General features: G+C 36.8%; 1 protein-coding gene across 1 annotated transcript in view; it reads right to left on the bottom strand.

Moving 5' to 3' along the window:
* The window catches only part of LOC135223105 (protein zwilch homolog), a 293,258-nt gene that overhangs the window by 70,537 nt on the left and 209,891 nt on the right, over positions 1-12,830 (bottom strand). Inside the window, exon 5 of the mRNA XM_064261610.1 lies at positions 12,797-12,830. This exon is cut by the window's right edge and continues 66 nt beyond it. Within this exon, the coding sequence (XP_064117680.1) occupies positions 12,797-12,830 (34 nt within the window). The remainder of the gene's footprint in view (positions 1-12,796) is intronic.

The following is a 12,830-nucleotide window of genomic DNA, read 5'->3' as shown; positions in this document are numbered from 1 at the left end:
TTGCGGAAAAAGTTATAGGCCTAGTTGGCAAAAAATTTTGAATCACACACCTTGAGGGATGCTGGGAGTTCACGGATCAAGCTGTTGTTTTGTTTACAAGTGTTACACATGCACGGATGCGTGAATTTCTTTCTTCTTGCACTAAAAAACATCAACGACACATCTCAGAAATTGTTTAGTTACTTTGTCGTAAATTTAGTACCGCTTTATAGTAGCCGTTAGAGTTTTATATATGAAAATGTGTGCAATTTCATGTAGAATACAACAATAAACAACCCATGATTGTAGCTTTAATCAGTTTTGAAATATTTTCATATAAATAATGATAACTGCCAAAATTTCAACCTTCGGTCAACTCTGACTCGACCGAAATGGTCAAAAATCGCAATTGTAAGCTAAAACTCTTACATTCTGGTAATATTATAATAATAATAATAATAATAATAATAATAATAATAATAATAATAATAATATCCTTTATTTCGGTTCAGGGCCATATACAAAGAATATACAAAATACACAGTAACATACACAATCTAGATATATGAGTCAACATGATAGGAAAAATGAGTAATCGGCACTTGTCCACAAAATAGCTGAGGTAGCATAAAAGATAGTAATCATGATACTGGTAAAAGTAATAATATTGGTGAGAAAAAAAAATGCATTGTGAGTTATAACAGTTAGTGCACAGATTATATAACTTAAATTTCAACTAGAGACTTAGGTTGGTTCAGTAGTCAGGTCCAGAGGCAATAAATACATAAATTGAATGTATAAAAAAAAAAAAAAAACTTTAACTTGATAGTAATCACAGAAATAATGAAAAAATAAAATTTCAGCAATAAATATAATAATGACAAAAAAAATCTGCAGATGACATCTTGCTAATACAGAGATTAAGTCCTTTAGGGGACAAAGGCCTCATTTTCCCATCTTTCCCACAATTTAGATCTTCTTCTTGCTTCACTCCTTAGGATGCTTTGTATGAGCGAGTTGCCGCTGTTTCTCACTCGGGTTACCAGGCTGGAGATTGTTCGCCTTACAATGATTTTTAAATTGTCCAGGTGGTTTTCTAAGAACATCTGTGTGGCGGAGTGGTAGCGTGGAGTGTTTGTGAGGCGTCTCAGAATGTCATTGTGCACAACAGTGATACGTCTCATGGTCTCTCGGGTATAGTTCGTCCAGAGGGAACACCCATAGATACTGTAGCAGTACGAGCGGAAGAGCAGCAGTTTCACGTCTCGGTGACAGAAGGCAAACCTCCTTGCAATCATGTTGCCAGTTGCACATAGTTTACGACGCCTCTGTTCAATGTCTGCCGTATCTTTTAGGTCGTCGGTAATAATGTGACCCAAATACGGAAATTCGCGCACAAATTCCAGCCGATGGTTTCCGAGGAAAATTTGTGGTTCTGCAATATGCTTAAGCAATCTCGGGAGCAGCGACATGCACTGGGTCTTGGTTTCGTTGTAGATTATATCAAATTCCTCTGCATATTGGCGGCAAGTGTCGATGAGTCGTTGGAGGCCATGCACTGATGGGGAAATCAGAACCATAATCGTCGGCGTAACAGAGGTTGTTTACAGTTGTTTCATTGACAGTGCATCCGATTGGGAGTGAGTTCAGTTTGACATTCAAGGCATCTGTGTACGTATTAAACAGGTATGGAGAGAGAATGCCCCCTTGCCGAAGCCCGTTTAGGGAGCCGAATTGCTGTGTGGAGAACCAGCAATGTAAAATGCCAATTAGATATAGGGGTGTGCCCCTTTTATGCAGCTTCAGGAATAGCTTCAGGTAGTTTACTCTGTCAAATGCTTTTCTCACATCTACGAAACACAGGAAAACAGGAGATGCTGATGATAGGTAGTAGTTCAGCAATTCTTTCAGTATGTAGATGCAGGTGTCGGTTTAGTGGTTTGCTTTAAACCCGAACTGGTTGTCAGTGGTGTGTAGAAAGGGGAGAAGTCTCACAAGAAGAACCGACTCAAGTATCTTCGATGCGATCGTTGTGATTGCAATTGGCCGGTAGTTGCCAGGGTCAGCTGCATCCTTTAGCTTGTTTTTGATTAATGGTATCAAGTGAACTAAGAGTAGGGAGTCTGGAAGAAACTGGTGAATTATGCACACATTGAATAAGGCAGCTAGCAAAATGTAAATTATCGGATGGCAGAATTTGAAAGCCTCTGCGGGAAGACCATCACAGCCGGGCGATTTATTATTAGGTATGCTGTTTACGGCATCGCTGATGTTACCTGGCATAATACGGTCTGCAAAATGAAATTGAATGTTGTCATTAAGGAGGTTATCTACCTCGCTTCGGGAATCCTGATCATTTATGCAATTCAGGATATTGTTGAGGTGATCACCCCACATCCTTGCGATAGCCTCGTCTCCGACTGCTTCCCCTACTCTCTGTGATAGCTTTTTAGTTTTGGGATTTAAGGACTGGATATCTTTCCAAAGACGAGGGTAATCACCAGATTCTACGTTTCTAGACATTGCATTGGCTCTTAGTTGTTTTTCATTTAACCTGCAGTGCTTAAGAGCAAGTTTGAATTGCGCTCTCGCCTGCCTCATTAGTAATGCAGTGTGTCCTTCCCTCGGGCTGCCATTTTGCCTCCACAGTAAAAACATTTCTCGTGAGTATGTATACAGATCCTTAACCAAGTCATTCCAACCAGGTATATTACAAGAATTACCTTGACGAAATCTATAGGCAGTCCTGCCCGAAGCAAGCATAGCGGAGATTATGTTCGAGTAGAATTCATTCAGATCCCTCTTGTGGTGGTCATTTCTACATTTTGTTTTGGTACACAGTAGGGCGTCAGCCAGTTGAATTATTGACCGCAACCTGGTTTCCGTGGTCGCCCTAAAGTATCTGGTTTTCTGTTGGTTTTTAAACTCCCAGTTAACCGCTGGTCGGCGGTCAGTTAGTGGGTTCACGGTAGGGATGGGGTACTGAATGACACCTGTAATGGGATGTGATCGTAGCCCGTTGCAAGATCGTAGCGAATATTGCAGGTCATAATAGAATCATGAAGTTGTGGAGATGTGATGCAGTGGTCCAGCCAGGAGGTTGTAATTGCGTCCGCTCTATTATGTACATATGAGTAGGAGGAGGGAGGGAGGAGCATTACATCGCTAATTTGGAGAGCACGATTTTGACAGAAGCGAGTAAGTTCATTATAAAATTGTTTTGTGGGGTGAGAATTAAGGTCCCCTATTATACAAATATGATCAGCAGGAGAATCTTGAATAATACTGTGTAACTCCCCTAGGATCATGCAGTAATGATCAAAATTATTATTTTCCCATGGCATATAAACATTAATTATTAGGATTTTTGAGTTCCCTACTGTCACTTGAAGCCCAAGCAATCTGTCACTCCTGTAGGTCATCACCTTTATCATATTGTCTAACGATTTGTGCCACAGGAAAGAAAGTCCCCCTTTCGGGCAACCGGCTATGATTTGATCTGTAACTTGCATCGATGAAGTCGAGAAGGTTCTGAAGTCTTCATGAATTGAATCACAGATGGCAAGGTCATGAGGCCAGAGGAGCGTTTCTTGCAATGCAATGATGCCGTTGAAATTTTTCCAGAGCATGTTTAGGAGAGGAATGTTCCGCTTGAGGCCAAAAATATTCCAAGAGATTATGTTTAATGTATCCATGGCTACTCACGAAGATGGGAGATGAATGCGCTGATCATTTGGGTGGATGGGTGGTTATCCAGGGGGAGTGGGCAGTCACTCGCCGTGGGCGGTTGGCTGGCACTTGCGGTGGAAATGACCCTGGTTGGAGTGACAGTAAGTTCCCCTGGGGGTGGTTGGTCCCGGATTAGGTTATATCTTGAAACTAATATATTAGGACCGAAATTCTCGCCTTTAAGAACGTCGAGGTGTTGAAATAGGCAGGTAATCCTGTAAGCCACTTTATGTTTACTTCTGCATGGGAGTTCGTGAGAGATAAGTGGGTCAGAGCCAGTGAGAAACTTGACTCTCTCCACTATGGCATCTAGCGTCACCGATGAGCGCAGATTGTGAATTGCTACGTGACATCTCTTCTCAGGTGTCAGGCGAGGTGAAACTCGAATGTTGGGCTCCGGTCCAGCGGCCAAACGAGAGGTTCTTCTCTTCTTTCTGCTTGTTTGTAACTGCCAGCCGCCAGACCCCTCAAGATCACTCTCATCTGCATCTACGATGGGGGGTTGGCGGGGAGAGATGGGGGGGGAGGATCACAAGGACTGGTAATCATCACCGGAGGTCTATCTTCATTTTGCAACAAATTGGAAGTCTTTAGCACAATATTTCGATTTATGGTGAATTTTTTCAAATAACTTTTTCCTTACGTCCGCACGGTAACTCTGCCAAAAAAATCAGAAATTCTTTTGTCAGATTGTTGTATGTTTGCACCGTTTCATATTAGCCGTTACATAAAGTTTTATGTATGAAAATGTGCGCAATTTCATGTAGAATACAACAAAAAAAAACAACCCATGGTTGTAGCTTTTACCAGTTTTGAAATATTTTCATATAAATCACGATAAAGTGCCAAAATTTCAACCTTCGGTCAACTTTGACTCGACCGAAATGGTCAAAAACGCAATTGTAAGCTAAAACTCTTACAATCTAGTAATATTCAATCATTTACCTTCATTTTGCAACAAATTGGAAGTCTCTAGCACAATATTTCGATTTATGGTGAATTTTAAAAAATAACTTTTTCCTTACGTCCGCGCGGTAACTGCCGAAAAAATCAGAAATTCTTTCGTTAGTTCATTGTGTTTGTCGTAATGTTGGCACCGCTTTATATTAGCCGTTACATAAAGTTTTATATATGAAAATGCGCGAATTTCATGTAGAATACAACAAAAAATAACCCATGGTTGTAGCTTCTATCAGTTTTAAAATATTTTTATATAAATAATGATAAGTGCCAATATTTCAACCTTCGGTCAACTTTGACTCGATTGAAATGGTAGAAAAATACAATTGTAAGCTAGAACTCTTACATTCTAGTAATATTCAATCATTTACGTTCATTTTGCAACAAATTGGAAGTCTCTAGCAAAATATTTTTATTTATGGTGAATTTAAAAAAAAAAAACTTTTCCCTTACGTCCGTTTGGTAACTGCCGAAAAAATATCACAAATTCTTTCATCAGATTGTCGTAATGTTTGCACCATTTTATATTAGCAGTTACATAAAGTTTTATATATGAAAATGTGCGCAATTTCATGTAGAATACAACAATAAATAACTCATGATTGTAGCTTTTATCAGTTTTCAAATATTTTTATATAAATCACAATAAATAGAAAAATTCAACCTTCGGTCAACTTTAACTCCACCAAAATGGTCGAAAACTGCAATTGTAAGCTACAACGCTTACAGTCTAGTAATATTCAATCAGTTACCTTCATTTTGCAACAAACAAGAAGTCTCTAGCACAATATTTTGATTTATGGTGAATTTTTGAAAACAACTTTTTTTTTTACGTTGGCACGTTATGAATTCATGCATCATATTGTGATAATATTTCCTCTGTGTTGCTTTGATCGTTTTAAAATGTGTTATATACCAAATTCATTGCAATTTAGCATACAATACAACGAAAAAAATTAACTCATTAGCTCTAACAGTTTTGCTCACAGCGCGATTTGTACAGTGGTCCCCCCGTATTCGCGGGGGATGCGTACCAGACCCCCCCGTGAATAGTTAGAACCCGCAAATGTTTGGAACCCCTATGAAAATGCTAAAAACAGCCTATTTTGTTAGTTAAAACTCAAGAAAAACCCACTAAAAATTTTCATACTTGGTTTTTTTAATAGTTTTATCACAAAAAGTGCATTTTATGATGAAATTCATCAAAAAAACCAGGAATTTGTGGATTTTTATCATAGAAAAATACCGCGAATAATGCAGGAAAATGTTCCCCAGAGAAATCCGCGAATGTGTGAGTCCGCGAATCTGGAGAACGCGAATACGGGGGGTCCACTGTATACAATTATATATGGACTTTTTTTTTTCCACTGTCATATATTCCAATATTTATAAATGATAATGATATTTTTTTTCATTTCTGATGGTTACATACTAAACTTCAGGCAATGACAAAAAAAGGAGCCAAAATGAACTCTTAATCTTGAAAACTAAGCTTGCTGTGATTTTTTTTTTTTTTTTTTTTTTTTTTTTTGTTTTTTTTTTTTTTTTTCCACTTCGGCACTCACTCCTGAACCCCGCCAGCATACGGGAGACACTTTCGGAAATACCGGCTTGGCGTTGAAGGGATATTCATTCCAGGTCTAAAGAAACATAAGTAGTTTCTTAGACATGTTGATTCACCATATTTTAGTGCTTCAAAGACTGGAAGAAGTATTTTGTATTTTATTCTTGCTTTTACTGGGAGCCAATATAGCTTGATTAATGCTGGGGTTATTCTGTCACGGTATCGTAATCCTTTTCTTAGGAGGCAGTTAGGAAGACTCTAGTATATAACATCGCATTAGTCAAAACTCGAAAGTATTTGGTTACAAATTGCCGTTTTCAGAGTGTCGTTTAAATAATTTCTAATACGTAAATGCAATGTTTCTAATATGGTAGTTACAGGTTTTTACAATGTGCAATATGGTTTGTTCATACGTGGAATAAACCTTCTGTCTTAACACTGATAATCTTCTAGTGCCAAGCGGGAAAACGATTAAAACCTATCAAAGATTGTATAACAAGGAATCTGTGGCAATGTCGTCTCGTCTCTTTCTGTCATTTTGGTGGGAGTGGGGTGTGGGGTGTAGGTTTCGTCAACAATTCATTATCAATAAATACTCCCAAGTTCATCACTGCCACTACAATGTTTATGGATGACGAGCCAATAGTTATTCTTTTGAAGTATTCATATTTTCATAGTGCACTATCAGATCCAAATAGCATACACTCAGTTCTGTCTTCATTGAGTTTTAGTTTCTTCACCGACTTCCATTTTTTTCATACCGACTTCAATTTTTTTTTATATCTTTCATTATCGCATCTATTTTATTAATGGCATCTTCTACCGTTTTGAGAGGAAAATAGAACAGAGTACAGTATCATCAGCAAACAGTTAATACTAACCTTGTGGTTGTTTAGAATTCTAGATAATTCGATTGTGTAAATGCCAAATAGCAGTGGACCCAGGATGGTGCCTTGGGGCACTCCTCTAGTTAGGTTTTTCTTTCCTGATATCACATTTGATATAACCACTGTAACTTTCCTGTTTTCTAAGTAGCTTTTGTACCATTTGAGTGCATCATCTTCAATGCCTACTGCTCTCAGGTCTTCAAGCAGCAGATTGTGGTCAACTGTGTCAAATGCTGCACTTAGGTCGAGCATAACCAGGATACCACATTTTTCATTTGCTATAATTTTTATCATATCATCTGTAATTGTGCACAAGTAGTTTCTGTTGAGTGGTAGTTTCTGTTAGCTGACTGATCATCAGGTATAATGTTGAGTTTGGAAACAACGTTTGTTATATTTTCCCGTCAGATACAGTCGCCTATAAGTTTTGCTAAGTACAATGAGTTCAATATTGGTCTATAGAGGCTAAGATTTTCTCTATCACCTTTTCCTTTGTAAGCCGGCTTTATACAAGCAAGCTTTTCATTATTTGGGAAGGATGCCTGCGCTAAACTCATTTGGACAATATCAAAATATAGCTCCCACAACTGATTAAAGTTTTTTGCCTCTTTTAATTCACTTATGGGAAATGAGTCATTTTCACAGGTTTCCTTTACTTTTCTCTTCGTTTTTTCAGTCATTCATGTTCAGGTCTTCAAACTTACTGAATTTGTTTTTAGGACTCACGGGAGATCAGAATGGTCCTCCTCCTCTAAACTATGACAGGTTCTTTAATTTTGTTCTTCAAAGTAGTAGTTCACAAAGATATCAGCCAGGTTCTTGCGGTCACTGGTTACATCAGGTAGAACTTTTTCTTTCATGAGTCCTAATATTCTAGCTGAATTATCATGGATTTTTTTATGATTTTTCTCTTCACTAAATATTTTATAATATGTTTTCTTGGTCTTAATAATTAAGTAATTGTACTGATTTCTGGCTAAGTAAGCCTACGTTATCAGAAACTTTGTTTCCACCCAATGGAGAGCTAGCTATGTGGACTGCCACATCTACCAAAAACCCAAGGTGGTGAGTGGACAGATGGAATGAAATAGACTATATTAAGGTTCTTTGGTTTGCGTTATTTTCCTTAACAGTTTAACTTGAACACGGCTCCAGTTACGTAATATACAAAATCATTGCCACCAAGTTCAGAGATGAATAAAGTAACTAAAGCGAGTGAGTACGTAATGGAAATGAGAATAATGGTTCTAAATAGTGCAGATCTTGCTTCTTATTTATAGAGAGACCTAATCACATGTCCCTCACAGTCCAGGCTAACATACATTAATACATATGTACATACAAGACCAGGCTAAATTTCAGGATGCAAAAAAAAAAAAAAAAAAAAAAAAAAAAATCATCATCAATGGAAACAGTAAGATATGAGTATGCTCTTGTACAGTAAGATATGAGTATGCTCTTGGTATAAGAAAAAAGTTCTAAAACTACTGTACCTCCTCAGGAAATTGAAGGTTTTTTCCAATATTTTTTTTTCGTCTTTTATAACTACAACTTCCACAATATAACAGATAAGAACTAAAATCAGGAGCAAATTCAGAGTCTATTTATTGTAAAATATTTAAGAAGCATCCTTGGATTGAAGCTGGGAGAACATTCCCCTTTACCACCTCAAACATGACTGAATCTCTCCCAGTGCACTCTGTCTCCCATACAGAGATCTGAAGAGTTGCCAATACTAGTGATAAATATCACTTGGAAAATTTTTTCCCCAAGATTTGTTCAAATTGTAAGGCGCTAAATCTTGAACAAATAAGTATACTACCTGGACTTTACCACAAAGCTATATGTAAACATATAGTATATGTATGTTACCCATCCACAAGGGGTTAAGGAAGGAAGGAAGGATGGATGGATGGATGGATTATGAAATTTAGGGACAAGCCCAAGCACTGATAAATAACTTAATGATCAATGAAATGTAAATTAAGGTGATGATAACCTAAAGGGAATGAAAACTTAAAAAACCATATTTCATAAAAAGCAGTATGAATATTTTTTTTAATAAAAATAACAAAAATTAAATTTAAGAGAGAGAGAGCATTCCCCGGTTAAGTTGTTACATTGAATAATAGTTGTGTACCAACAATAATGATATAATTTTAATAAAACAGCATGCTTAGTTTTCAAGATTAAGAGTTCATGTTTGGCTCCTTTTTTTCAATGCCTGAAGTTCAGTATGCAACCATCAGAAATGGAAAAAAATATCATTATCATATATAAATATTGGGATATATGACAGCGTGAAAAAAAAATTTCATATAATTTATATACAAATCACTCTGTGAGCAAAACAGTTAGAGCTAACGAGTTAATTTTTTTTCGTTGTATTGTACACTAAATTGCGATTATTTTGGTATATAACACATTGTAAAACGATCAAGGCAACACAGAGAAAATATTATCACAAAATGATGCATGAATTCCTAACGCGCCGACTTAAAAAAAAGTTTTTTTCAAAAATTCACCATAAATCGAAATATTGTGCTAGAGACTTCCCGTTTGTTGTAAAATGAAGGTAATTGATTAAATATTACTAGACTGTAAGTGTTGTAGCTTACAATTGCAGTTTTCGACCATTTCGGTTGAGTTAAAGTTGGCGGAAGGACGAATTTTTTCTATTTATCGTTATTTATATGGAAATATTTCAAAACTTACTGATAAAAGCTACAACCATGGGTTGTTTTTTGTTGCATTCTACATGAAATTGCGCACATTTTCATATATAAAACTTTATGTAACAGCTAATTTAAAATGGTGCAAACATTACGACAATCAGACGAACAAATTTATGATTTTTTCGGAAGTTAATGCGCGGACGTAAGGAAAATGTTTTTTTTTTTTTCATAAATTCACCATAAATCGAAATATTGTGCTAGACTTCCAATTTGTTGCAAAATGAAGGTAAATGATTGAATACGTATTACTAGAATTTGAGAGTTTTAGCTTTCAATTGTGTTTTTCGACCATTTCGGTAGTCAAAGTTGACCGAAGTTTGAAATTTTGGCTCTTATCGTTATTTATATGAAAATATTTCAAAACTGATAAAAGCTACAACCATAATTTGTTTTTTGTTGTATTCTACATGAAATTGTGCAAATATTCATATACAGTGGTCCCCCCGTATTCGCGGGGGATGCGTACCAGACCCCCCCGTGAATAGTTAGAACCCGCGAATGTTTGGAACCCCTATAAAAATGCTAAAAACAGCCTATTTTGTTAGTTAAAACTCAAGAAAAACCCACTAAAAATTTTCATACATGTTTTTTTAATAGTTTTATCACAAAAAGTGCATTTTATGATGAAATTCATCAAAAAAACCAGGAATTTGTGGATATTTACCATAGAAAAATACCGCGAATGCACGAATTTTCTGCGAATAATGCAGGGATACGTTCCCGAGAGAAATCCGCGAATGTGTGAGTCCGCGAATCTGGAGAACGCGAATACGGGGGGTCCACTGTATAATACTCCATGTAATGGCTAATATAAAATGGTGCAAAAATTATGTCAAAGTGACAAAATAATTTCTGAGATGTGTCGCTGATGCTTTTTAGTGCGAGAAGAAAGAAATTCATGCTTGCGCGCTTGGGTAACAATTGTAATCAAAACAACGCCTTGATCCGTGAGCCCCCAGCATCCCTCAAGGCACGTGATTCAAAAGTTTTCGCCTAGTAGGCCTCTAACTATTTTTCCCCAAATTTTTAAAAAACTTTTTTTTGTCAACGTACCATACGTCCAATCGGCACCCAACAGACAATTTTCGTCGACGTTTAATACGTCCAATCGGCGTTAAAGGGTTAAAAAGAAAGACTAAACCCTCGTTGACACAGGGCTAGTTTAGCAGCTGCTAGTGGTAGCGATGTGTGAACTACCCCTCTACTTGCCCAATGTCAACAAAAAGTTAGTGAGCTTGCCACTTGCCGGGATAGTGGCAAGTGAAGTTGATGTCCCGGCTACTTTACTAGGTGCTTGCCAGTCATGTGATCCACTAGCAGCCACAACCGTCCCATGTCAACGCCAAGCTGCCATGTTGCTGGACAGTATTCATGACCTTCCCTGAATGCAAAGATGTGCTACAAGCGGAATTCAAATGAAATTTCCACGTTTTTGGAAATATATGAGGAATACGAATGCCTGCATGATAAAAGGCACACCCAATACATGAATGGGAACAAATTTGGCATGGCTATGAATATACTGGCTGAAGCTTTGGTCAAGGAAGGCCTTCATGTTTCCAACTTTGATTTTTTAAGGAAGAAAATTAAGGTTATCAAAACCATTTGTAGAAAAAACTAATGAAAATTGAGTAATCATAGAAAAGTGTAGCAGGACTTGATGACATTTACCAGCCTCAACTGTCATCATTCAAGAAAGCTGACGCCTTCCTACAAAATGCAACAATAAGCCTTGCTTCATCCTCAAATCTGCCAAGTTTCTGTTATAGCAAACTTCATGTTTTTTCCTGTCAGTAAACAAATTATGATGCAGATTGAATTAATACCTACACAAAATAAGGAGTATCTGGATGTTGAATGAAATATTGTTGCTTTTCCTCCTCCATTACAACATGAAGTAGGCTATGGCCTTTCACAGTGATGGCACACATAATTAATCTTAGATAATAATAATAAATTATTTAAACTATAGCAAAATGTATCCATTTTTGCAGCTAAAACCCACCAACTATAGTTATAGGTCTCGAAAGGGTAACAACATCACCCTCATGCACATGTTCTTCATATTCTGTAGGAGCTTCAGTGGCCAATCCAGTAAGTAGTGTACTGGAGCCTCCTAAACTTTCTCTCTGCTGAAGCCACTTCCTTAGCCATACTGTACATTTTTTTTGTTTTTATTTTTTGCAATTATTTCTAATTCATTTACCAAAAAGACATCCACAGCATCAGTTGCCACATCCATTGCACTGAACATCTTGATGGCTATTGGCTGCAAATACTTACCCGCCAAACTATCCTAGTGTCAACACTTGATTGCCGGATAAGTTAACTTGTAGCTAGCACTAGTGGCTCCTAAACTAGCCCTGTGTCAATGAGGCTATTGACAAGTGCCTATTGTACTATAAACAAATATGACAAAGCTAAACAGTATGATAATTAAAAAGCTTAACTTGACCGAGTGAAAAATCTTAAGTTACAGAATACTATATTAAAATTCTCAACAAAAGAATACAGTGTTGGTGTATACTGGCCAGAGCAGAGTTACTGCCAAACTGTTTCAAATAGGATAAAAAAGTAAAAATGCACCAAAGAAATCTTCAGTGCAAGCAAGTTTTATGTACAGCATATAATGCTCTATGAAACTCTCAGTCGAGCTTGAAAATTAACCAAGATCGAGATTCATTTAAGAAGTACAACAAAATTATCCTAACCTTAATCAGCACAGCAGAAATTTTAAAATGTTATGTTAAAAAGCCAAAGAAATTGTCAAAACCTAACTTCCATACTGTGATATTCCTAGACATAAACCTCAGAAGGAAAGAAACACATTGGTTACAGCAACCTTAACAACAGTTTATAAAAGCAGTTTAAAACAATCTTAAAAATATGCCTTATTAATAATAAAATACTAGAATTACAAAGAATAGTTTAATGTAACCTACCTGTGTATCTTTGCCATCACATACAATCCAGACT

Source organism: Macrobrachium nipponense, chromosome 8, assembly GCF_015104395.2.
Source record: "Macrobrachium nipponense isolate FS-2020 chromosome 8, ASM1510439v2, whole genome shotgun sequence".
NCBI classification, from domain to species: domain Eukaryota; kingdom Metazoa; phylum Arthropoda; class Malacostraca; order Decapoda; family Palaemonidae; genus Macrobrachium; species Macrobrachium nipponense.
This window is presented reverse-complemented; position numbering and strand designations above follow the sequence as displayed.